This window comes from Eleutherodactylus coqui, chromosome 4 (genome assembly GCF_035609145.1).
Source record: "Eleutherodactylus coqui strain aEleCoq1 chromosome 4, aEleCoq1.hap1, whole genome shotgun sequence".
NCBI lineage: Eukaryota > Metazoa > Chordata > Amphibia > Anura > Eleutherodactylidae > Eleutherodactylus > Eleutherodactylus coqui.
Window position 1 is genome coordinate 268,205,794 of NC_089840.1, and position 26,509 is coordinate 268,232,302.

The window sequence follows — 26,509 nt, forward strand, 5'->3', positions numbered from 1 at the left end:
CAGTTTATGTCTTTTAATATATTTAATAAAATAAGTTTTTAGTGGTAGTCACGTCTGTGAATTGGGCTTATATTTCCTAGTTGACTCTATACTGCCCCCTCTGTGAAGTCGTTTAGAAGTTAAATAGTATGGAATCCTCTGACAACACCGCGTCTACAAGTGACTTCTTCTCTCCTAGATACACCCATGGCCAAGGGGTCTCCGGGAAGGTCACCGGTAAGCTGTGCAAACCAAATGACTATTCCCCAAAGGAAATAAGTGCCTGCAACAGGAAGCCCGGTCCCTGCATTCTTATCAATGGAGAAGTAAGTCCCGCTAATCATAATGCTAATGATTTATGATCACGACTAATGAACAGAAATACATGATTACATATGTGTGACAATCTTACCTATGACTTGACAGGTAAGGGTGGCAATGCAACATGTGATAGACGAGCATGAGGCAAGCAGATTCATATATAGGTTTGTGGGAATATAATTAGTAGAACCTAAAGTGTATTGATTGAAATCCCTGGACTAATGAGTTTAGGAGACGGTCCTACTAAGGGATTGACAGCTAAGGCCATGGCCGATGGATATACTGCTGCTATATGAATAGTATATACTTTCCAACTTCATCTCTACACATTCTCCCCATTCTGCTGCTACCCTCACTTTCCCTTTCAGTGCTCCCCGTAATACTAGTGTGCCCTCCCTGGACTCACCTGCCTATATTGCCCCCACTTAGTTTTAGTGCCCCTTTTATGGCCCTATGTACTAATAGTGCCCCTCTGTAGCTGCACTTGGTTACAGTACCCATTCTATTTTCTCACTTAGTTGTATTGCCCCTTCTATGGACACACTTACTAATCGTGTGCCCTCTGTCAGCACTAAATTATAGTGCCCCCTATGTGGTCCCCTTAGTTATAGTACCCCTGTCCCTTCTATGGCCTCCCTTAATAATTGTGCCCCCTCTGTGGCTCCAATTAGTTATAGTGGCCATTCTGTGGCCCCACTTAGTCATAGTGTCCTTTCTGTGGCCCACCTACTAATAGTTATGGTGTCTTCTCTGTGGAGAATAGGGATCAGCCCTATTATCATCTGCACAAGGAAAGACTAGAAGCAATGGGTTGAAACTGAAAGGGAGGAGACACAGATTAGATATTAGAAAAAACTTTCTGACAGTGAGGGTGATCAATGAGTGGAACCGGTTATCACAGGAGGTGGTGAGTTCTACCTCAATGGAAGTGTTCAAACAAAGGCTGGACAGACATCTGTCTGGGATGATTTAGTGGATCCTACACTGAGCAGAGGGTGAAGGGGGGGGGGGTTGGAACCAATGACCCTGAAGTTCCCTTCTAACTCTACCATTCTATGAGTCCCACTTAGTTATAATACCGCCTCTTTATTTCTAAGCAAACTGTGTCCAGAGTGTTTGTTGCATTGCAATGCGATAAGGAACAGGCTCCATAGGAAAACATGGGAGATAAAAAAAAAAAAAAATCGCACATCGCCGAAAGATAAACCATATAATATATATATTTAAGCCCTTCCCGATAATTCATCCCGCGATCGCCGGCAGCCCATTGCTTTCAATGGAGCTGGCTGTATTGCCGGCTCCATTGAATTCAATGGGCTAACATCGTTCTGCCGGGACAAGGTGAGTATATATTTTTTTTATTTTTACACATTTCTGGATGAATTGCAGGGAAGGGCTTATATATTTAAGCCCTTCCCGACAATTCATCCCGCGATCGCCGGCAGCCCATTGCTTTCAATGGAGCCGGCTGTATTGCCGGCTCCATTGAGTTCAATGGGCTAACATCGTTCTTCTCTGCCACAGCTGTTACAGCTGTGGCAGAGGAGAATGATCTTTATGCTGACAGTGGGGGGGGGGGGTCTCACTCTTGCCACTATTGTGGCTTAATAGTGGTACCTGGGAGCTTGAGATGCAGCCCAAAATGTAGCTCCTCACCTGCCCTATCCGTTTCTGTGTCGTTTCCATCACTTTCTTGGGTTTTGCAGATTTTCACAAATGAAAACCTTAGCGAGCATCGGTCATATACAAAAATGCTCGAGTCACCCATTGACTTCAATTGGGTTCGTTACTCGAAACGAACTCTCGAGCATCACTGAAAGTTCGACTCGAGTAACGAGCACCCGAACATTTTGGTGCTCGCTCATCTCTAGTTGTTAAGTCCTATTGACTTTCGCACTGTGAGAAAATGGCAATGATGCTTAGAAAGACATGATTTTCTCACGGCGATGTTGCGATCGCCAGTGTAAAGGAGGCCTAAGGGTGGTTTCACACAGGTGAGAAGCTCATGCAATTTTCACCTGATGCGATAGTCAGTAGAACAGCAGATTATGAAACCAATGATTTTCAATGGTCTCTTTCCCATCTGCGATGTTTTCACTGATGCGATGTTGCAAACATACAGGATAAAGTCAGAGACAGACAACCTATGTATGCTGGGTGTCTGATACTAACACACAGCAACACTCAGGCCAAGAGGGAGGGATCCCCAGCTCAGCTAAAGAGGCAGGTAATAACCATTTACCTGGCAGCTGGGCTGAGAGCACTGAGGAGAGTTTAATTCTTTTGTACTGATAGAAAGTAAAAGCAAAGAGTCCATTCATACAGGAGGCACAGAGTGATGCCCGTGTCTGTCTGAAATAGCAAGTGGGGGGCAGACATGGGTAGCTGACCTAACAAGGTGTTTGTTTAAAGGAGTTGAAAATAATTGATAGCCTAGCCTTAGGATAGATAGTTTCGTGGGGGGAGTTTGCCGCCTGGGATCCCTGCTGATCATCTGTTTGATGGGCCAATGCACTCATGCACTGAGCTGATTTCTGCAGGAAGCAAATAGCTATGCTTGCACTGCAGTGGCCAGGCTTGGTGTTGCACCCATTTACTTCAATGGGAATTTTGCCTGCAATACAAAACCTGGTCACTGCAATGGGAATGCAGCTGTCTGCTACCTGCAGAAATCAGCTCACTGCATGAGCGCACCAGTCGAGTAGAGAGCTGATTGGAGGTGTTCCTGGGTTTCAGATCCCTGCTGATCTGCTACTATTGATGGTCTTTCCTTAGAATAAACCATCAATAACTTAGAATTGAAGAACCTTTTTAATTCCTATGCTGCAAATGGAAAAGTTGGGTTTTGCAGCATTTTAATCACTGAGAGCTAATTCATGTTTTTATACCATGATCATTAAATGTTTTGTGAGTTTATGAACTTATGTTACAAAAGCTTGTGTGGCACAGAGTGTTAAGAGAGCAGTATGCAGTCCCAAGCTCTCGCTCACAACCTGAAGGTTGCAGGTTCAAACCCACATGGTTTGGATAGCCGGTTGATTTAGTCTTCCATCCTTCAGTAAAATGAGTACCCAGCTCAGTGGAGGGTAATAAATTACCTGAAAGTGCTGCGGAATAAGTTGGTGCTATACAAATAACAAGTCCCTTTTCCTAATGTAACATAGTTCGTAAGGCTGAATGAAGACAATGTCCAGCCTGTTAGCCTCCTGTTTTGTTGATCCAGAGGAAGGCAAAAAAAACCCAAGAGCAAAAGCCAATTAGCCCTTTTGGGGAAAAAATTCCTTCCCGACTCTCTAATGGCAATCAGACTGTTCCCTGGATCAACCCCTAATAGTTCCTACCTGCCTGTATACCCGGATTAACAAATAACCTTAGATTTATATCCTGTAATATCCTTCCTCTCCAGAAAGACATCAAGTCCCCTTTTAAACTCTTCTATGGATTTTGCCATCACCACATCGTCAGGCAGAGAGTTCCACAGTCTAACTGCTCTAACAGTAAAGAACCCCTTTCTATGTTGGTGATGAAACCTGCTTTCTCCTAGACGTAGCAGATGCCCTCTTGTTACCATCGTAGTCCTGGGTATAAACAGATCATGGGAGAGATCCTTGTATTGTCCCCTCATGTACTTATACATGGTTATTTGGTCGCCTCTTACCCTTCTTTTTTCTAGAGTAAATAATCCCAGTTTTGATGCCTCTCTGGGTATTCTAGTCCCGTGATTCCATGTATTAGCTTAGTCGCTCTTCTTTGAACCCCATCCAATACCGTAACATCTTTCCTGAGCACCGGTGACCAGAATTGTACGCAGTATTCCATGTGAGGCCTGACAAGTGCCTTATATAATGGAAGGATAATGTTCTCATCCTTCGCCCCTATACCTCTTTTAATGCATCCCAAGACTTTATTTGCCTTTGCAGCAGCTGACTGGCATTGATTGCTCCAGTTTAGTCTACAATCTACTAGTACCCCCAGGTCTTTTTCCATATCACTTTTCCCTAGCAGTGCCCCATTAAGTGAATATTGGTAACATCCATTTTTGCTGCCCATGTGCATAACCTTACATTTATCAACATTGAACTTCATTTGCCATTTTTCTGCCCAAGCCCCCAGGTTATCTAACGTGTTGTGTGTCATTTGAGCATACTTATATAATTGAGCAGAGATGTGTGTCGGATCTTATTGGATGCACTTCCAGTTTGTATCACATCTTCCTGATTGTGGGTACAATATGTAACCCTAACATTTGCTCTTTTCCCTTGCAGTTGGATTTCGATGGTTCATTTAGTGGAGAGCTTGAACTTGATTCGTTGGAGCTTGGAATTGGACGACATATGGGACCTACATTGCAAATAACTGTAACTGTCGCGGATTCAGGTGAATAAGATGTATTTAGGGACCATGACCCCAAATTCATAAGCCGATTTTCCATGTCTTGCCACAGTAGAATGTTTTAGGTACCGAACATCTGCATCCATATTGGATGCATCTCAGAAAATACAGTAAAAGGTTTCTGCACGTTTTTCTTAAATATTGGATATCTTATGGAAATTTCTATGTGGGTCTGGTAGCCATTTTTTGCAAAAGTAAGAGGAAGCACAGCTACATAAGCCGTCAACTTGCATTAAACTATTCAGTAATCTGGCGCTCCTAGGGTATGTTTCTACATAGCGTAAAATGGTGCAGATTGTCCACACCAAATTCCGCATCAAAAACAAGATAAAAAAAAGCCAACAAAATTCACACCATCGATGTGGATTTTGATGCAGTTTTGGACCCTTTTAATTGAAAGGGTGAAATCTGCTGTGGATACACGTCAGAATCCTCACCAATGGTGCGAATTCTTACATTTTTGATGTGGAATTTGGTACGGATTGTCCATTGAGGACAATCTGCAACATTTTCCTCTGCATGGGAACATACCCTTATACTGTTTTAAAATTGTGAAAACTAAAACTTAAGTCATCAGTTTCTAAAAAGATTTTGTCCCCTTCATTAGCCCTAGTTTTACCCTAGACCACCAGGGAAGAAGCCAATAACCACCTTCACTATCTTAAATCACTAGAAAAGCAGCAATTGACCCCTAAACTATACTCAACCACTAATGAAATAGTCTCTAACCCCTCCAATACTCTAGACCACCAAGTCAGCAGCCACTAATCCCTTCACTACCCTAGACCAACACTAAAGCACCCATTAACTCCTACAATACTGTAGACCACTGGGGAAAAATATTAACCCCTCTACAACATTACTCTAGCCCACCCGTGAAGCACAGATTCATTCCTACACTATTGTAGACCACTGAGAAAGAAATATCCCCTCTTCTTCTCTAGTCCTCCAGGAAAGTAGCTGTTTACCTCCTCCACCCTTCGAGGCTAAAAGCAAAGCAAGCAAAAATCATCATCAATACCTTTCATTAACGTTTCTTTTCACTTACCTACACCACCGGATATATTTCTATTCACCACTTAAAGGGTTTATTCCACCAGTAGAAGTTATCTCCAAGCCACAGGACAGAGGGATACCTGTAACTTGCAAATCAGTGAGGGTCCGACTACTGGGACACCCACTAGTCCCAGAATGGAAGTCTGGTCCATCTAAGAATGAAGGGTGCATATATGCATTGGAGATAGCAGAGTTCTTTAATTTCGCTATCTGTGGCTATACACAGAACCATAGAGAACTCAGTACACAATATGCCCAAAAAATGAGTTCCTTGGCGCTCTTGCAGGACGATCCAATAGTAGTGTTCAAAAGGCTTGCATACGCAAAGTCCAATAGAGGCAAACCAATAATTGCCAAAGGTAGTGCTAAGTTATCTCTTCTTTTATTAAGTCATAAATAATAAAAAGGATTGCAACGTGTTTCGGTACTCTAAGATGGTGTCTTTCTCCAGCTTACATATATCGCAAGCCAACAGACAATATATACAAATACATATCATTTGACTTACAGGACATCCCCCTCCATACCGTGAACTCCATACAGAAAACAAAAGAAATCCGGACAGAGGAAGAGAAAAAAAAAACCTATTAGACTTAAACAATTTTTAAACTGTGGAATCAGTTATGTGATACTTCTTCTAGAATGTCCGTGGGGCTTGCGCTATGTGGGGAGAACGGTCAACGCTCTCCGCATGTGTGTAAACCAACAGATCGCATATTATCAATGTATATAAGAAACATAGCGTTTCACACCATTTCTTACAAACGCACAATAAGGACCCTTCAAAGTTATACATAAAACCTCTAGAATAGGTCTGTATAGGAAAATCTGGGAGCCCAAAATATCGCGAACATGTCGCTTATTAGATGGGATTGCCACATTAAAAATGTCAATGCCAATAGAATTCATCATAAGGCTTTTGAGAGAGGGATTTACTCCCTATTAAAAACTTAATGATGAAAAAATAACTGAAATGGAACATAATAGAGCCCCCCCCCCTAATATTAATAGTGCCATTTATTCCTTTAATTTGTGCTATAATAAAAGTGTAGATTATAAGCATTCCACACATAAGCCACAAATATAGGATCCAGTACAGCTGTAGTGAAGTGGAACCTTGTCTTCCACACGTAGTGCCACGTCAGGACGCACTCCCGCAATCTGTGACTGAGCCTCAGTGCAAGCACAATGCGGGGCTGAAGGTGGTACGCATGTGCGTTCCATATGGAGGCCATGTTGGTTTGCCTCTATTGGACTTTTGCTTATGTGAGTCTTTTGAACACTACTATTGGATAGTCTGCAAGAGCGCCAAGGAACTCATTTTTTGTGCATATTATGTACTGACTTCTCTATGGTTTTATATTATAGGTATAGGCATTATAGCCATGAGTTTGGTTGATACATGCCATACATTAACTTTATGTTCTCTTTTCTCTGTGGTAGGACTCCAAGTGACTGAATCAAAAACCTTCATGCTTACTACCCAGAGTGTTACGGCGCTTTTCAATCGTCCATATATGCAGCCATACTACAAAAAGGGGATTCACTATTATGTCGAGGTGAGTTTGTGGTTAAGTCCCCACAGGACAGCAGAATTATGTCACCAAGAAGGTAGAATACTGTTGTACTTCTGGAGAAATCTACAGGGACATAGACTGTAAGAGGACTTGGACCGGTTTTAATGGACTTATTCTCTGGCCGATGCTAACAAATGGGGAAGATGTTCCAGTTTGTGAATACGATTGCTGAGTTACAGTTTGGGATATGAAATAGAAAAAAAATATTAACACTAAATATAAGACAAAGCTATCCTCTTGGAAAACACTGTGACCTGTCCTGGGACAAGGGGTACACAGACTCGGCCGCTGCCTAGGGTACGATTACGGAACAATTAGTACTGTTTCTCTTTCTGACTGAAAGACGCACTTTTTAGCAAGAAAAAATCTTGATCAAAATTACGTGTTTTTTGCTCCAAAGTCAGAAGGGTCCGACAGTGCCAGACCGCACTAACTGCTTCCCTAATGATCAGTTACAGCTCAAGTTTGCTGTAACTGATCATTAAGACCAGCAACCCCACCATGAAATTCTTTACCTTCCCTGTATAGCTTTGGACAGGGTACTGCTGCGTATCACAGGCTCTAGTCTCTGACACGTCCGCTCGGCGTCTGCATTGCATGTACTGGAAGCGCAGTAAGACAGACGCCGGGTGAAAGTATCACAGGTCTGAGATTGTGATACTCAGTGGCACCTGGAGCAAAGCTATGCAGGAAAAGTAAGGTATTTCCTGGTGGGGTCGCCGGCCGCACTGTTACAATCGGAGGCCGCTACTACTACTATGACAACTGGGAGCCACTATTACTACTGGGGGCACCATTACCACTGGAGTACACTACTACTACTGAGACCACTTGGGACTGTTATTACTACTGATACTCCTGAGGTCACTATTACTACTGAGACCATCGAGGGCCACTATTACTACTAGGACTGCTGGGGACCACTATTACTACTTGAGGGCCACTGTTACTACAGGGGGCGCCATTACTATAGGGCCACTAAGTGGGAGGATGATTACTATTAGGGTTATTGCAGCTATCCACGTCCACTTGAATTTAAGCCCTCCACTTCATTAGACCACCAGAGAAATTTTAATTAGTATGAAATAATTTTATCCTATTTTCTGTTGGCTAATCTTGTGTGCATCTTATAGTCTGAAAAATACGGCAATTGTCGATTTGAGGGCTAAAACACACTGCCGTGGGTGCAACTATGCTCTGTAGCTGCGCCTGAAGGGGCGAGATTTTTTCTCCCTCTCCGGCAGTTCAAAAATCCACGCCAGAGTGCAGGAGTTTAAAAAAAGAGGCGGGAAGATAGCGGCTGCCCGATCCTCCCCGCATAATGTATTCACCAGCCGAGAAATCCCCGCAGGGAAAATGAAACCACTGAACTCCTATAGAGATCAGTGGTTTTATTTTGTCCCATTATACGGCTGTGATTATCATGGCTGTATAAGAGGAGGAAAACACGCTCATGTGTTTTCGCCCTAGCACTATGAGGCTGAAGTGTAGCACCCTGGGAGTCAACAGCGGGCAGGCAGTGAGTGGTGTGCACTGCCCATGGTGCCACCACAACGGTGCTACAGAGGCTGAGACTTACACCCTCCCAATGTTACATCATTCCCTGCTACAGTATATCTCCCGCCCCAGTATATACTACCACACACAGTGCATCTATCCTCCAATGCAGTATACATTCCCCCACAATATATACCCACTCATACACAGTATATATTTACTCCCACTGTATATACTCCTCCCCATGCAGTGTATCTCCCCCACATACAGTGAACATCTTGAAAAGGGCGCCTGTGTGCTCTAAACCACGTTGCATGAGATTGATGTTTTCCTGAATACTAAAGCCACGTTTGAAAATATCCCCTGTGGACTTTCTGGGCATTGCTCCCTTTTGGACTACTGGGTCGTTAGGAAGGGGTTCGTCCACATATCATTATCTTTACGAGACTTTTTTCTTATTTTTGACCATTATTAGAGATGAGCGAGCACCAAAATGCTCGGGTGCTCGTTACTAGCGGCACGAGTGGGGCCCCCCCAACAACTTTTACTTCTGAAAAGCCCTCATTAGCAATGCATACCTTAGCTAAGCACCACACTACCTCCAACAAAGCACAATCACTGCCTGCATGACACTCCGCTGCCACTTCTCCTGGGTTACATGCTGCCCAACCCCCCCCCCCCACGACCCAGTGTCCACAGCGCACACCAAACTGTCCCTGCCCAGCCTTCAGCTGCACTCATGCCACGCCACCCTCAAGTCTATTTATAAGTGCGTCTGCCATGAGGAGGAACCGCAGGCACACACTGCAGAGGGTTGGCATGGCTAGGCAGCGACCCTCTTTAAAAGGGGCGGGGCGATAGTCCACAATGCTGTACAGAAGCAATGAGAAATCCAATCCTGTGCCACCTCCATCAGGAGCTGCACACGTGGGCATAGCAATGGGGAACCTATGTGCCACACACTATTCATTCTGTCAAGGTGTCTGCATGCCCCAGTCAGACCGCGTTTTTTTTATAAATAGTCACAGCCAGGTACAACTCCGCAATGGGAATTCCGTGTGCACCCACAGCATGGGTGGGTGCCAGGAAGCCACCGGCGGTACATAAATATATCCCATTGCATTGCCCATCACAGCTGAGGTAAGAATGTCATGTTTAATGCAGGTGGGCTTCGGCCCACACTGCATGCCCCAGTCAGACTGGGGTTCTTTAGAAGTGGACACATGCAGTTACAACTCCCTGTGGACCCACAGCATGGGTGCCTCCCTGGAACCCACCGGCGGTACATAAATATATCCCATTGCAGTGCCCAACACAGCTGATGTTACGTCAGCTGTAATGCAGGTGGGCAAAAAATTAATTGGATTACACTGTAGGCGAGGGCCCCCAAAAATTGGTGTACCAACAGTACTAATGTACCTGAGAAAAATTGCCCATGCCCAACCAAGAGGGCAGGTGAAACCCATTAATCGCTTTGGTTAATGTGGCTTAATTGGTAACTAGGCCAGGAGGCAGCCCAGTAAAAATAAAAATTGGTTGAGGTGAAAGTTTCAACGCTTTAATGAGCATTGAAACGTATAAAAATTGTTTAGAAAAATTATATGACTGAGCCTTGTGGGCCTAAGAAAAATTGCCCGTTCGGCGTGATTATGTGAGGTTTCAGGAGGAGGAGCAGGAGGAGGAGGAGGAGGAATATTATACAGAGATTGATGAATCAAAAAGGTCCCCGTTTTTGATGGGGATAGAGAACGATGCTTCCATCCGCGGGTGCAGCCTACGTATTGCTTAGGTTTCGCTGCTGTCCGCTGGTGGAGAAGAGAAGTCTGGGGAAATCCAGGCTTTGTTCATCTTGATGAGTGTTAGCCTGTCGGTTGACAGACGGGTACGCTTATCTGTGATGATTCCCCCAGCCGCACTAAACACCCTCTCTGACAAGACGCTAGCCGCAGGACAAGCAAGCACCTCCAGGGCATACAGCGCGAGTTCAGGCCACGTGTCCAGCTTCAACACCCAGTAGTTGTAGGGGGCAGAGGCGTCACGGAGGACGGTCGTGCGATCGGCTACGTACTCCCTGACCATCCTTTTACAGTGCTCCCGCCGACTCAGCCGTGACTGGGGAGCGGTGACACAGTCTTGCTGGGGAGCCATAAAGCTGTCAAGGGCCTTAAAGAGTGTTGCCCTGCCTGTGCTGTACATGCTGCCTGATCTCCGCGCCTCCCCTGCTACCTGGCCCTCGGAACTGTGCCTTCGGCCACTAGCGCTGTCGTATGGGAATTTCACCATCAGTTTGTCCGCCAGGGTCCTGTGGTATAGCAACACTCTCGAACCCCTTTCCTCTTCGGGTATGAGAGTGAAAAGGTTCTCCTTATACTGTGGGTCAAGCAGTGTGTACACCCAGTAATCCGTAGTGGCCAGAATGCGTGTAACGCGAGGGTCACGAGAAAGGCATCCTAACATGAAGTCAGCCATGTGTGCCAGGGTACCTGTACGCAACACATGGCTGTCCTCACTAGGAAGATCACTTTCAGGATCCTCCTCCTCCTCAGGCCATACATGCTGAAAAGATGACAGGCAAGCAGCATGTGTACCCTCAGCAGTGGGCAAAGCTGTCTCTTCCCCCTCCTCCTCATCCTCCTCATGCTCCTCCTCCTCACCGCGCTGAGATATAGACAGGAGGGTGCTCTGACTATCCAGTGACATACTGTCTTCCCCCGGCTCTGTTTCCGAGCGCAAAGCGTCTGCCTTTATGCTTTGCAGGGAACTTCTCAAGAGGCATAGCAGAGGAATGGTGACGCTAATAATTGCAGCATCGCCGCTCACCACCTGGGTAGACTCCTCAAACTTTCCAAGGACCTGGCAGATGTCTGCCAACCAGGCCCACTCTTCTGAAAAGAATTGAGGAGGCTGACTCCCACTGCGCCGCCCATGTTGGAGTTGGTATTCCACTATAGCTCTACGATGCTCATAGAGCCTGGCCAACATGTGGAGCGTAGAGTTCCACCGTGTGGGCACGTCGCACAGCAGTCGGTGCACTGGCAGATTAAACCGATGTTGCAGGGTGCGCAGGGTGTCAGCGTCCGTGTGGGACTTGCGGAAATGTGCGCAGAGCCGGCGCACCTTTACGAGCAGGTCTGACAAGCGTGGGTAGCTTTTCAGAAAGCGCTGAACCACCAAATTAAAGACGTAGGCCAGGCATGGCACGTGCGTGAGGCTGCCGAGCTGCAGAGCCGCCACCAGGTTACGGCCGTTGTCACACACGACCATGCCCGGTTGGAGGCTCAGTGGCGCAAGCCAGCGGTCGGTCTGCTCTGTCAGACCCTGCAGCAGTTCGTGGGCCGTGTGCCTCTTAACTCCTAAGCTGAGTAGTTTCAGCACGGCCTGCTGACGCTTGCCCACCGCTGTGCTGCCACGCCGCGCGACACCGACTGCTGGCGACGTGCTGCTGCTGCTGACACATCTTGATTGCGAGACAGAGGTTGCGTTGGAGGAGGAGGAGGAGGAGGGTGCTTTAGTGGAGGAAGCATACACCGCCGCAGATACCACCACCGAGCTGGGGCTCGCAATTCTGGGGGTGGGTAGGACGTGAGCGGTCCCAGGCTCTGACTCTGTCCCAGCCTCCACTAAATTCACCCAATGTGCCGTCAGGGAGATATAGTGGCCCTGCCCGCCTGTGCTTGTCCACGTGTCTGTTGTTAAGTGGACCTTGGCAGTAACCGCGTTGGTGAGGGCGTGTACAATGTTGCGGGAGACGTGGTCGTGCAGGGCTGGGACGGCACATCGGGAAAAATAGTGGCGACTGGGAACTGAGTAGCGCGGGGCCGCCGCCGCCATCATACTTTTGAAGGACTCCGTTTCCACAACCCTATACGGCAGCATCTCCAGGCTGATAAATTTGGCTACGTGCACGTTTAACGCTTGAGCGTGCGGGTGCGTGGCGGCGTACTTGCGCTTGCGCTCAAACACTTGCGCTAGCGACGGCTGGACGCTGCGCTGACAGACATTGCTGGATGGGGCCGAGGACAGCGGAGGTGAGGGTGTGGGTGCAGGCCAGGAGACGGTAGTGCCTGTGTCCTCAGAGCGGGGTTGGATCTCAGTGGCAGGTTGGGGCACAGGGGGAGAGGCAGCGGTGCAAACCAGAGGCGGTGAACGGCCTTCGTCCCACCTTGTGGGGTGCTTGGCCATCATATGTTTGCGCATGCTGGTGGTGGTGAGGCTGGTGGTGGTGGCTCCCCGGCTGATCTTGGCGCGACAAAGGTTGCACACCACTGTTCGTCGGTCGTCTGCACTCTCAGTGAAAAACTGCCAGACCTTTGAGCACCTCGGCCTCTGCAGGGTGGCATGGCGCGAGGGGGCGCTTTGGGAAACAGTTGGTGGATTATTCGGTCTGGCCCTGCCTCTACCCCTGGACACCGCACTGCCTCTTGCAACCTGCCCTGCTGCTGCCCTTGCCTCCCCCTCTGAAGACCTGTCCTCAGTAGGTGTAGCAAACCAGGTGGGGTCAGTCACCTCATTGTCCTGCTGCTCTTCCTCTGAATCCTCTGTGCGCTCCTCCCTCGGACTTACTGGCCTTACTACTACCTCACTGATAGACAACTGTGTCTCATCGTCATCAGCCTCCTCACCCACTGAAAGGTCTTGAGACAGTTGCCGGAAGTCCCCAGCCTCATCCCCCGGACCCCGGGAACTTTCCAATGGTTGGGCATCAGTCACGATAAACTCCTCTGGTGGGAGAGGAACCACTGCTGCCCAATCTGAGCAGGGGCCCGAGAACAGTTCCTGGGAGTCTGCCCGCTCCTCAGAATGTCTCATTTTCATGGAGTGAGGAGGCTGGGAGGAAGTAGGAGCAGCAGCCAGAGGATTCTGAGTTGCAGCAGTGGACGGCGCAGAACTGTGGGTGGACGGTAGATTGCTGGAAGCACTTTCTGCCATCCACGACAGGACCTGCTCACACTGCTCATTTTCTAATAAAGGTCTACCGCGTGGACCCATTAATTGTGCGATGAATGTGGGGACGCCAGAAACGTGCCTCACTCCTAATCCTGCAGCAGTCGGCTGCGATACACCTGGATCAGGAGCTCGGCCTGTGCCCACACCCTGACTTGGGCCTCCGCGTCCTCGGCCGCGTCCACGTCCTCTAGGCCTACCTCTACCCCTCAGCATGCTGTATTACCAGTAATGCAGAAACAGTACGCTGTAATTAAATGTGCCGCTTATTGGCCTGTGGTTGGAGGCTGACTTCGCTTACGGAAAGCCAGGAAATAATTTGGCGCATGCCTGCTGTAACACTTAGCTGGCTGCGTATGATTTTGTAGAACTACTTCACCCAGCACAGATAGACCCAGAACACTGAGCACAGTCACAGACAGGCCAAATAGATTTTTTGCCCAATATTTTTTAGAAAAGGCACACTGCCTATATTCAATCAATAATATGTCTTCTGTCCCTGCCTCCACACTTCTGTCCCTGGACTATGTCACAGAACTGCAGAGTGTTGCACTGTCAACTGCAACACAGCGGTGATTTCAGAGCCCAGACAGAGCCAGGAAATAATTTGGCGCAAGCCTGCTGTAACACTTAGCTGACTGCGTATGATTTTGTAGAACTACTACACCCAGCACACACAGACCCAGAACACTGAGCACAGTGACAGGCAGGCCAAATATATTTTTTGCCCAAATTTTTTTAGCAAAGGCCCACTGCCTATATTCAATCAATAATATTAATATGTCTTCTGTCCCTGCCTAACCACCACTTCTGTGCCTGGAGTATTACTGCAGGGCGCAATGCTCTGCACGGCCGATATACCAAAAAAAAAAAAAAGTGCAACACTGCAAAAAGCAGCCTCCACAGTACTGCACACGGTTAGATGTGGCCCTAAGAAGGACCGTTGGGGTTCTTGAAGCCTAAAATACTCCTAACGCTCTCCCTGCCTAAGCACTTCTGTCCCTGGAGTATTACTGCAGGGCGCAATGCTCTGCACGGCCGATATACCAAAAAAAAAAATGTGCACCACTGCAAAAAGCAGCCTCCACAGTACTGCACACGGTTAGATGTGGCCCTAAGAAGGACCGTTGGGGTTCTTGAAGCCTAAAATACTCCTAACACTCTCCCTATAGCAGCTCCAACACGATAGCACTTTCCCTCAGCTATGTCAGAACGCATCTGTGGCGAGCCGCGGGAGGGGCCGATTTTTATACTCGGGTGACACCTGATCTCGCCAGCCACTCACTGCAGGGGGGTGGTATAGGGCTTGAACGTCGCAGGGGGAAGTTGTAATGCCTTCCCTGTCTTTCAATTGGCCAGAAAAGCGCGCTAACGTCTCAGAGATGAAAGTGAAAGTAACCCGAACATCGCGTGGTACTCGTCTCGAGTAACGAGCATCTCGAACACGCTAATACTCGGACGAGTACGTTCGCTCATCTCTAACCATTATGTATTCTACCCATCTTCTTTGAACGTGGGGTTCCTCTTGCTGCTCTCCGAGCTCACGGATGCCCGGTGTGACGTAGGGGTATTCATTATAGAATCTGCCGGGACTTCAAGGGCTAGCGGGCCAGCTCCCACCAGGGACCTCCTCGTTTGCGCCAGGTATGTCCTCTTCCTTTTTTTCACCTTACTTCCATCCATAGGTGCTGTTCTACCCTTATACATACACAATATATAATCTTGCCCCTTACGAAGTATACATTACCCCAGTCAGCATACGTCCCCCTGAATACATGTCCTTAACATTCAATTCCTCGTACACAGTATGCAATCTCCCTCCCCACATAGTATATCTCACCACAAACACTATATACATCCCCCCAAAGTATATACTTTTCCCAGTCACTGGGTAGCTTTCTCTTCCCTTACGTCAGCAGTTTCACTCACAGCTCTCACATCTCTTGTGCTGTAACACTCACAGCTCTCACATCTCCTGTGCTGTCACACTCACAGCTCTCACATCTCCTGTGCTGTCACACTCACAGCTCTCACATCTCCTGTGCTGTCACACTCACAGCTCTCACATCTCCTGTGCTGTCACACTCACAGCTCTCACATCTCCTGTGCTGTCACACTCACAGCTCTCACATCTCCTGTGCTGTCACACTCACAGCTCTCACATCTCCTGTGCTGTCACACTCACAGCTCTCACATCTCCTGTGCTGTAACCCTCACGGCTCTCACATCTCTTGTGCTGTAACACTCACAGCTCTCACATCCCCTGTGCTGTAACACTCACAGCTCTCACATCTCCTGTGCTGTAACACTCACAGCTCTCACATCTCCTGTGCTGTAACACTCACAGCTCTCACATCTCCTGTGCTGTAACACTCACAGCTCTCACATCCCCTGTGCTGTAACACTCACAGCTCTCACATCTCCTGTGCTGTAACACTCACAGCTCTCACATCTCCTGTGCTATGGGATGAGCCTTTCCCCTAAGACTGCTAGAAGGGCAGTACTAACCAGTGACTTAAGTGAGTTAGCGGGTCCCCCGGGTTGCCTTCTATGGGAAGACCACTTTGCAAAAGGAGGCAATTGCCCCCATCTCCCCCATAAAGCTTCTGGTGCTTGGAAGAAGGACACAATCTGAAGCCCCTGATTTGGCCTGTAAGACAGATTATCCGATCCCTGACTGTGATTTATAAGTCTTAGGGTGCTTTCACACGGGCGATAAAATCGTGAGAGTTTTGTGCATTGAGAGACGCACAAAACTCACACAAAAACAGACCCTAATCTTATGTACATGGGTGACTTATGTCTCGCCTCACGTTTTATCTTCATGTGAGTCTCGCACATCGCAGTGCAAACGTACAAAGTGTCCGTGTCCTGTGCGATACGAATCGCACCCGAAAATCTTGCACACGACTTGTGCTAGCCAGTGTGAATGCATCCTTACTCAGATTTGTATACATTGCTTGGCCCTTTTAATTTTCAAGAGAAGATAAAAAACCCACTTATGTGTTGTACTTGACATCCGGCAGGCTTTTGTGCAAGATCAACTTGGAAATCCCTTGAGCGACAAAAATATAAAATTGGAAGTGAATGGGAAAAATGTGCAAAATCTGACAACAGGTGCAGACGGCATCGCTTGGGACTACATAGATACGTCTGAGTTTGAAGAATCAACAGTTCTTATTAAGGTGAGAGGAAGTTGAGTGTGAGCTCCTTGCTTCAGTCCAAGAGCCCACCATGCTGCCACCACAAAACATGACTGTCTAATGAAGAACTGTGTTATTACCTGGGTTGTCTTGGGTCTTCTTCCATGTTAGATATTATTACAGAAGCATCAATAAGTCACCAATGAGTCAGGCCCTATAGGCAGAATGGTAAGGCAATCACTCCTAACCTGAAGTTGTTATTCCATGGGGTCCATAGATAAATGTCACGGGTTTGTCAACTCGGGTGGTAAAAATAATGAAAAGTTGTGATAGATCTCAACAAACTTTTAGAAGATTTTACGTGGTTTAAAATGGCCTCTTTATTCTTTGCAGATGACTTACGAGCATCCTGAGCAATGTTATGATTATAATCACAGGCCGGCCTTTTATTACGGAGATGAATACACGGTCAAACGGTTCTATTCTCGATCTCGGAGTTTTGTGCACATAGAGGGACCTAAAAACGAGCTTCAATGTAGACAAACGTACAACCTTACAGCCCAGTACATATTTAGTCAATCAGGCCTTCAAGAAGGTGAAACCACTGCAAGTTTCAGTTACATGGTGAGTATGTTAACTAAAAGAGAGGTTGCAAGGAATGAGGGCGGTTTTACACGGAACAGCTACTATCCAAATAGTCACTCGATAGAGCAAATGCTAGCAACAGTTCTGTGTAAAAACCAAACGGGTCATGAGTGAAAATTCGTTCACTAGTTGCTTTGTTTCAACTCACCTAAAAATAGTCGCTGGTTGAGTAATTATTTTATTGATGTAAACAGGTAGCTGTTGCTTTTCAATGACTGGTCAACAACTTTGCGGGAGGTGTACACTCATTTGGCGTACACCTTACAGCCAATGCTGATTGGCTCCTGCTTTGTGCTTGTTTGTAGGCTTTAGCAACTATTCAGACCATAGTTATCCCATGTAAAGCCATCCTAAGGGGATTTGTGATGAAGGGTAAACATTTTAGGGCAATGACATTCATGCTCAGTCTTATTGTTAGCAACCCTCGTTGTTTCTCTTGCTTTGTAGGTAATATCAAGAGCAAAGATTGTCAAATTTGGCAAAATCCCAGTAGATCTCACCAATTGTAAGTATACAAATCGTATTCATTAGTTTGCTTTAGAAACACATTTCAAATAAGGGCTAACAAAAAGGAGAGAATTGCTGTTTTTTTCTAACATCTTTGGCAAACCATGGCATGGTGCTCCACTGTGGATTAGCAAAAGACTTGAAGCTCTTGGACCACCGATGCAAAATCTTTAGTAGGTTCCCCATCTACTAAGTGTAATTTTATGAGTCAAAGGGACCTAGAAGCCAGGTGTGACTGTGACTCTTATACCTCCTGCACTTACTTGCTATGTTAACAATCGTACTGTACTTCAGGCTATAGAAGAGAATATCATAGTAGGTAGAAGGTAGTACTGGAACATAGGGACTCTCCATGCATGAAGCCTTAGAAGCAAAGAAGACATTCCTGGTCTATACCATGTGAAGAGTTTATCCTATTCTGCAACACTGAGTAACTTACTCACAAAAACGTGTTAAATGGCTTCAAAAATATAATGAAGGTATATTAGGGCATATTTACATAAACCGGCGTTTCATTAGCAGGTCTAACTAGACTATGTGCCGGCATAAGTGTAATAAATGTGGGCAGCATGGTAGCTTAGTGGTTATCACTGTTGCCTTGCAGTCTTGGGTCCAATTCCACCAAGGTCAACATCTGCATGGAGTTTGCATGTTCTTCCAGTTTTTATGTGGATTTCCTCTCACACTCCAAACACATACTGATAGACAAATATAGATTGTGAGCCCCCATGGGGACAAACCCCAATGTAAGTGGTGACAAGCTGTGCACTGCCGAATTTCTATGCACTATATAAATGAGTAAAGTGAATAAATCAGAGATACCAGCCTCTTAATACATTTATTGCATCTGGCGGCCCCTCCATAGGTCACACTGAACTGGCATAGCTTTCAGCCATTATTTACGCCAGTTTCTGATGTAATTACAGTAAATCAGTCAGGTCATGTGGCCAGGCATCAGCATTAGGCCCTGCCCACTTTTTGAAAATGTGCTGGGCCAGGCATAAGACTTTAAAAAGTTGGAATTTTGGCACTTGTGCCAAAATTGTGACTTTTGCACAACAGAAATCTGTCGTACAAAACATAGAACATTCACTCCATTGTTTGTTTCAGCTCTGCAAGGAAAATTTAATATCCAGGTAGAAATATGTCTGGATCACGTTCCCGTTATGGATGTTGTTGTCTACTATATGCTGAAGGATGAGGTTATGTTGGATACCATTCGTCTCAATACTGAGAAATGCTTCAGAAACCAAGTAAGGGCAAAGAAATCATGATTGATGATATTGTAGCCATTCATGGACCTCTTTTAGGTCCTGTTGGACAGAACTATGACTATGTATGACTGTAAGATGGGTTGTGTGTAAGTGGGTTTTAGCATGAAGTCAATCCCAATCCATAGTGTAAGACTGGCCATCATTTCACAATGGAGCTTATTTATTCTGTCTAAAAGCTAGACAGTGCAGACTAAGGCTAGACAGTCTTAAAATGTGTCCGATTCATCACAGCGACTCATGCTGGATAGTAAATCTGTTACATTTTAAGACTGTCTAGTCTAAATTTTATACCAAATATTAATTGGCTTAATTTCCAGCAAAAATTGACCCCATTTTTTTGAACAATTTGGCATCAATTTTTCCACAACTTAGGCCACGCCTCTTTTCTATTAAGGAACACTCCTTTGTTGGACATGGCAGGAAAAGTGTTTTAAAGTGCGTAAAACACTTTTGCACCAGAACACTGTTGAGTCCTGGTGTCCAGTTAGGCATGACTTCCCAACATCAACAGTTTGAAAGGCGTTTCTGAAGCCAGACCCAGGGGAAGAACCTGATTGCCATACCAGCTCCCGTATGAGAGGGTCTGACTCTTAATCTGAACCTGTCCATATACCACCTCAGCGTCCCATAGAGAATTACTTTTATTAGAGCGACATCTACTGAAGAACCCAACACATCCGGGAATAACCGGTAGGGCCATTCTTGTGAATTTCCAGCATGTCCTTTCAATGGGATTGCATATAAATGATGAAGATATGAATTGGTGAGGGGAGTAATGTAATGCCCTTAACTAGTTGTTGTCTAAGTTAGTGTTTCTTAACCAAGGGTGGATAGTTAGGGTTTCCTAGAAAACAGCAAGATCTGTCACTTTTACTTTAGGCATAGGATAGTTGTAGGGGGTCGTCAGAAGGAAAAAAAAAATAGGGGTTCCCTATAGTGGAATAGTTGGGAATTATTGCTCTATACATAATCCTACAAAATCATATAGTCTTGGGAAAGAGTGGTTCTCTCATAGACATAGGGGTCTGTGTGATTAATGGTCATCTTTTATCATGTGGTGACATAGAATGTGGGGAACTATTTGGTACAATCAACATTTGGTATCCCTGTCTCACTAGGTATCTCTAAAATTCTCAAAAGAAAGTGGAGAGCCCGGTTCTACCGTTAACATGGATATTACATCAGATTCACGCTCCTTGTGTGCAGTGAGGGTCTACGATTCAAGTCTTCTATTACTACACAAGGACGAGCCACTCACACCTGCAATGGTACAGCAATTGAAATTAAAACATTTAAGATATATCCTTTAAGTTATACTACTGGTACTGATTTTCCTTGTGGAGAACCCACTAGTGTAAGAAGTCTTTAGGACAATGATTGCTGGGAAAATATGCAAAATAGATTGTCTATGGTCTATGCATTATATAGCCATCAACCTAATGGCAGGGATGGATGACAACTCTGCCTGACCGTTCGACGCTTTAGATGTTGATGCTCACCACAATGCTTCTAAAGTGCCTAAACAGTTAGGAGGGTCCCTTTGTCACTATATACAGTAATCCCCACCCTTCCCTGTTGTGACTTGATATTGAGGTGACGATGGATTGTCATGGCAGTTTGGGGATAACTATGGCCATCAGGTCTACTATCTTAATATTCCCATTGGGCCCTAAAGCAGAAAAAAACGTAGTCAAACATGAGACACTATATTTAGTTGGAGTTTCTGTAATCATATTGATCTGCAAAATAGAGTCAATGTGCCATTTATACCACATAGTGAATGCCTTAAAACAAAACCCCAAAACTTTATAAGTACCCCAAAATGGTACCATTACCCCTTCCCATAATAGTACATCATGGCTCACACTCAGTTGGTGCAAGGCACCATACTATGATGGCGCTGTGATAGCATGGGCTTAGGAGCTGTACCTGCACTCATAGGTGAGTCTGGCCATTTAACCCTTTAGATGTGACAGTCAATACTGACTAGAGCTACGTGTGTTAGCCTGTCAGACATTTATGATACAAATTTGCATGTCCGATGGGTTGCCAAGGCATCTGGAGACCTAACAGAGGCCTCCAGGTCTGTCATGGCTGTTAAATTGAAATAATAGAAATAATACACTGCAGTACAGGAGCATTGCAGTTTATTATCTGAGCGACCCTATGATCGCAGGTTCAAGTCCATACAGTAACACGGAATAAAAGTAAAAAAAGAAATACATGAAAATCCAAACTGCAGCAGGAGAAAAGGTAAATAGAAAAAAAACTTTTTTTGAGGTTTATTTTTTTTCTTAGAAAAATTTGTAAAAAAATAAAAAAGTGGTATCAGCGTACCTATAACAACCTTTACAATAAAATTAACTCATTATGTATCTCGCACAATCACATGTAACTCCAAAACAGCACCAATAAAAACTATAGCTCATCACGCAAAAAAAACCTAACCCCCGCAAGTCAACAGTTAATGGGTCTTTCAATGTAATAATGCCAAAAAGCTAATTATTTTAAAGAGAGGTTTTTTTTTTAGAATATATATAAAATTTTGGTATCATTATAATTGCGCCAAACTGCAGAAGAAATTGATCATATTATTTATACCACATGGTGAACGTCGTTACAAACACAGCAGAATTGATGCGTTCTTCACCCGGTTCCCCCAAAAAAGATATTTTTAAAGTTATACAACGCATTACATGTATCTTAGAGTGGTACTTATGGCAACTTCAGCTTGCTCCTCAACATACAAACCCTCATATGGCTTGTGCATGTCGACGGAAAAGTACACAAACGTTATGGCTTCTCCAAAGTGGAAATAAAAAAGTCCAAAAAAATCCCTGATTCCTTAAGTATCATACTAGGCTGGGTCCTTGAGGGGTTAAAAATAAAATTTGTGCACAAAAAAACAAGCCCTCCTCTGACTGCCTACAATAAAGTAAAGAATCTATGGCTCTCAGAAGCAGATGGAAGAAATGTGAAAAAACATAGATAAATACACCGTGTCCTTAAGTTCATACTAAGCTTTATTTTTACATAAAATAGGTTATTTATTTTACAAAAATAATATTTCCAGCTGCAAATTTTTTAAAATACATTTATGTACCATAAAATGGGTTATCCCTTTATTACAGCCCATTTATTGGGTTGAATCCAACCGATCCTTTTCGGTCAAGCTATTTCAGATTCATCTCCTGTTGATCTGCAAAATGGGCCTATACCCCGCTATGGACTCGGGTAGCCCATGTTCAAAAAAAGACTCATCGTTCTTCATCACGTGCTGTATTATCGATTCTAGTGAGACTGTGGCGCGTCACAAAGGCAGCATTTGGCAGCACTAAGAGCACTTACAGGTCCATAATATCGACCCTTAAACATGGACCCTCAAAATGATTCAGACAAACCCCTTCACTCCTAAACATCTTGACAAGAAGCAAAGAGACATATTTTGATTAACTACAGTACTCCTATTATAATGTATCATATTATTGATTACAGCTAGCAGTATGGTGTCAGATGCCCTATAGGATCTGATGTGGGTTTGAGTGATATTCGGCAGTTGAATGACTTCTCCCTTTATTATTCTAGGTCTATGCAGCTCTACAATACAACAGCCTGAATGGATACAACATAGCAGGACATAATGTAGCTCCACCAGACCCTCCTTGTGTAAACAATAGACAGATCTTCTCAAATGGTTATTATTATTCACTTATTGAGTACCCAAATGAAGGAGACAATATGCAGAAGTTGAAAGTGAGTATCTGTAGAGTGCAAGATACTGAAAGATATTATGGTTATATAAAGCTATGAAATAACCTTAGATTAGGCAGTGCTCTGTGCAGAATTATCCCCCCCCCCCTCATTCCCATCCAAGGCAAAAACAACAATATACATTGCATTGATAAGCAGTCTTCCTGTCTTCTTCTTGTTCAGAAAACAGCAGACAGCAGCATGGCTACACCATAACTACTCAGGGTATAAATACTGTACCAGAACCAAACGTAGTACATAAATACAGCACCAGAACCAAGCACATAGCATAAATACAAACCCAGAACCAAGCTCAGTATATAAATACAGCACAAACCAATCTTAATATATAGATACAATATTAGAACCAATCTCAAAACATGTATACAACACCAAAGCCAAGCTCCTAGCACAAGTACAGCACCAGAACCAAACTCTGTACATAAATACAATACCAGAACCAAGCTCATATCATGAATACAGCACTAGAACCAAGGTTAGTGCATAGATACAGTACCAGAACCAAGCTACTAACATAAATACAGTAGCAGAACTAAGCAATCTTGTTGCACTGGGGCAGATGGGCTGAGAGCGATGTCTTGGAACATCATAGTGCAGACAGAACCAGAAGGAGGATGATTAATGTAGCATCTCAAAAAGCGCTGGCACACAGAGGAAGAAGATTATCTGACAGGGCAGACCTAAGGAGTACGATTACCCCCAGCATATGGTTGGGCTGCCTGTGCCCTCCCTACAAGCTAGCAGCCGACTCCCTGTTCGACCACACAGGTCGTACATAGCTAAGGCCAGCCATGGAAATAACCAACTCTATTCTTCATGTGTCAGATTTGATATCTCATGGAGCTGCAGCCCTGGTTTCCCAGACTCCTTCTCAGCTTGCACGTCCACAGGTTCCTAGCTCTCCTCCCCTCCTTCTTCACCACTTGTGTTAGTAAATTCCTTCTGTTTCCAATTGTGTGCAGTGAGATATAAAGAGAGAGAGGAACCATGGTGTAAAGGAATGGCTCCTGCACAAAGGAGTCCAGAGAATTGGAGTTCTATGGTGATATCATTAATGGGGTTGTTTCATGGGGCATGGCTTTACCTGCTATTCATTTGAATAGCTGTCATGCAACACCTAATTTGCCCTTCAGTGGCCACTGCCAAAGAAATTGGCAGTACTTAGTCATAATCTGCTGTTGGCAACTCCTATGAAAGGGTTTGTCTGTGATGAGGCAATCTCTTTAAGGAGGAAAGTCCTATGTTACCTATACAGATGAGTCCTTCCTTACCTTTCATCTTAGCTTAAAGGGGTTGTACCACAATTCTATGGATAGAATGTGATTCCCAACCGGGGTGCTGCGAGAGGCTGCCAGGGGTGCTGCGGCTTTCTGGCTGGAAATCACATCATTGGTACTCTTGTATGCGACTGGTATATCTTGACGCCATCGGACGTGTGGGTGGCGACAAGATACAGGCAGTTTGACAAGCTATTCACGCCTTCAGCACTGTAGAGGCTGGTTTTGCAGCCCCGTCACACCCCCAGGAACTCATTGCCTGCTATGTCAGCTGCAGGTGGCCAGGTAGACACCAGCAAACCCGGCAGCCCAGGCAGGGTAACGCTTCTGTGGCAGCAGCGTCACAGTGAGGAGCACCAGAGCTGCATGTGGCAGCAGTGGGCTCGGGAGTTGCACGGCAGCCTCTGGGACACAGTGAGCGCAGGACTGCTAGGAGGAGGAAAGTATATAGGTTGGGGGGGAGTAATGTTAATACTGGGGGAGGGGAGGGGTAATGTTATTACTGGGGTGGTAATGTTATTACCGGGGGGCGGTGGGGTAATGTTATTACTGGGGAGGTGGGGTAATGTTATTACTCGGGGGGGGTGAAATTTTTGCTGAGGGTACAGTGGGGTCGCTATTACTGCTGGGGCCGCAATAGGGGTCGCTATAACTTCTAGGGCCACCTATTACTACCGGGGATGCTATTACTAGACACACAGAAATTTGAGACTTAAAAAAACACAAGACAGACTGAGCAGAGAGAAAAACACTAAATCAGTCCACTGAGCTGAGATATGCAACAGTTTTATGATGTCTCTTATCACTAATGCACACATAAGAAGATAGAAATACTAGGTATCATATCTACAAGATTGCTTGGTTTCTTTCACTGAAAAAAATCACACTTTACTCTATTGGCTAACACGGTACCTTTCTTTCATATCTTTTTCAGAGCATCGGCCTAAATCTTGTAACAAACACGACATTAGGAAAACCAAAATTGTGTTACCCGAATACCCATCCTAATAGTGGAGTAACTTATACCGCCATCATTCGTGCAATAGACGAAGGTAGGAACTTCTCAACAATAATATGCTGTATCAATGACAAAATCATTTTTATTACATCTTATAGCTATTGAGCAAGCCCTACATGAGTCTCCCAGACATGAGATTAAAAATACATATATTTTCAATTTTGCAGCTTTTGAGCCCTCAAGGGACTTATGCCTTTCTTATTAAAGTCTTTGGACATCATGGAGGGAGGTCCGCTGTGGCACACACAAGCATAGATAGCCATTTATCTTAATGGCATCATGTACAGATGGAGCAATCATTAACTTGTATTACAGCATTGTAGCAAATAGTGGTTAAGTTATCGTAACCCATTAGTGACCACCCCATAGTGTTTGTATGTCCTTCTTTGCTGGGCTTTAATCCCCAAGGTCGTTAAAACACGTTTGCTCTGGGGATTAAAGCCCTGCAGGCTGTGGATGTGACAGCTCTATGCTGATGACATCCTGGAGATGTCGGGGGGGGGGGGGGGGGAAACCATTGATCGCATTCATTAAAGTGAATGAAAAGTTTTAAAACAGTTGAAGATTTAGCTCCCCTCATGAATTGGATCCATGAGGGGAGCTAAGAATACTCACCCCACCCTCTGTGATGTCTTCCAGGACCTCACTCCGGCATCTGTGCATGCGCGCCAGGCATCATTACGTCACGCGCAAACGCAGAGGACCGGGAGGCCTGAGAAATGTAAAAACTTTCTGCTCCCAGATAGTATGAGTAGTATGTGTGCTGTACAAAAAAAACCTATTTTTAAAATGACACAATTGCCAAAAAAGTGAAAATCATAGTTGTTTCCTTCTGCTTTGCTTAGATTCATTCAAAAACTATGAGGTCAAAATACACAGTACACCCCTAGAGGAATTCGTAAAGGGGTCTAGTTTTCAAAATGGGGTCATTTGTGGGGGTTTTCTGTTGTTTTGGCCGCTCAAGGGGTCTGCAAGTGGGCAATGGGGCCTATAATGCCTTCAAGCAAAATGTCTGTTCTGAAAGCCACCGGCTGCTCCTTTTGATTTGGGCCCCGCTGTGCATACAGGCATAAGATAAGGGCCACAACGGGTATGTTTCTTACAGGAA

The 26,509-nt window shown here is 45.2% G+C and overlaps 1 protein-coding gene across 1 annotated transcript in view; it reads left to right on the top strand.

Moving 5' to 3' along the window:
• LOC136626337 (alpha-2-macroglobulin-like) overlaps positions 1-26,509 on the top strand; it is a 79,034-nt gene that overhangs the window by 6,140 nt on the left and 46,385 nt on the right. Inside the window, exons 4-13 of the mRNA XM_066601311.1 lie at positions 179-305; positions 4,566-4,677; positions 7,192-7,307; positions 16,793-16,951; positions 17,303-17,533; positions 18,002-18,059; positions 19,172-19,314; positions 20,454-20,603; positions 22,921-23,088; positions 25,318-25,435. Of these exons, the coding sequence (XP_066457408.1) occupies positions 4,635-4,677; positions 7,192-7,307; positions 16,793-16,951; positions 17,303-17,533; positions 18,002-18,059; positions 19,172-19,314; positions 20,454-20,603; positions 22,921-23,088; positions 25,318-25,435 (1,186 nt within the window). The 5' untranslated portion in view covers positions 179-305; positions 4,566-4,634. The remainder of the gene's footprint in view (positions 1-178; positions 306-4,565; positions 4,678-7,191; positions 7,308-16,792; positions 16,952-17,302; positions 17,534-18,001; positions 18,060-19,171; positions 19,315-20,453; positions 20,604-22,920; positions 23,089-25,317; positions 25,436-26,509) is intronic.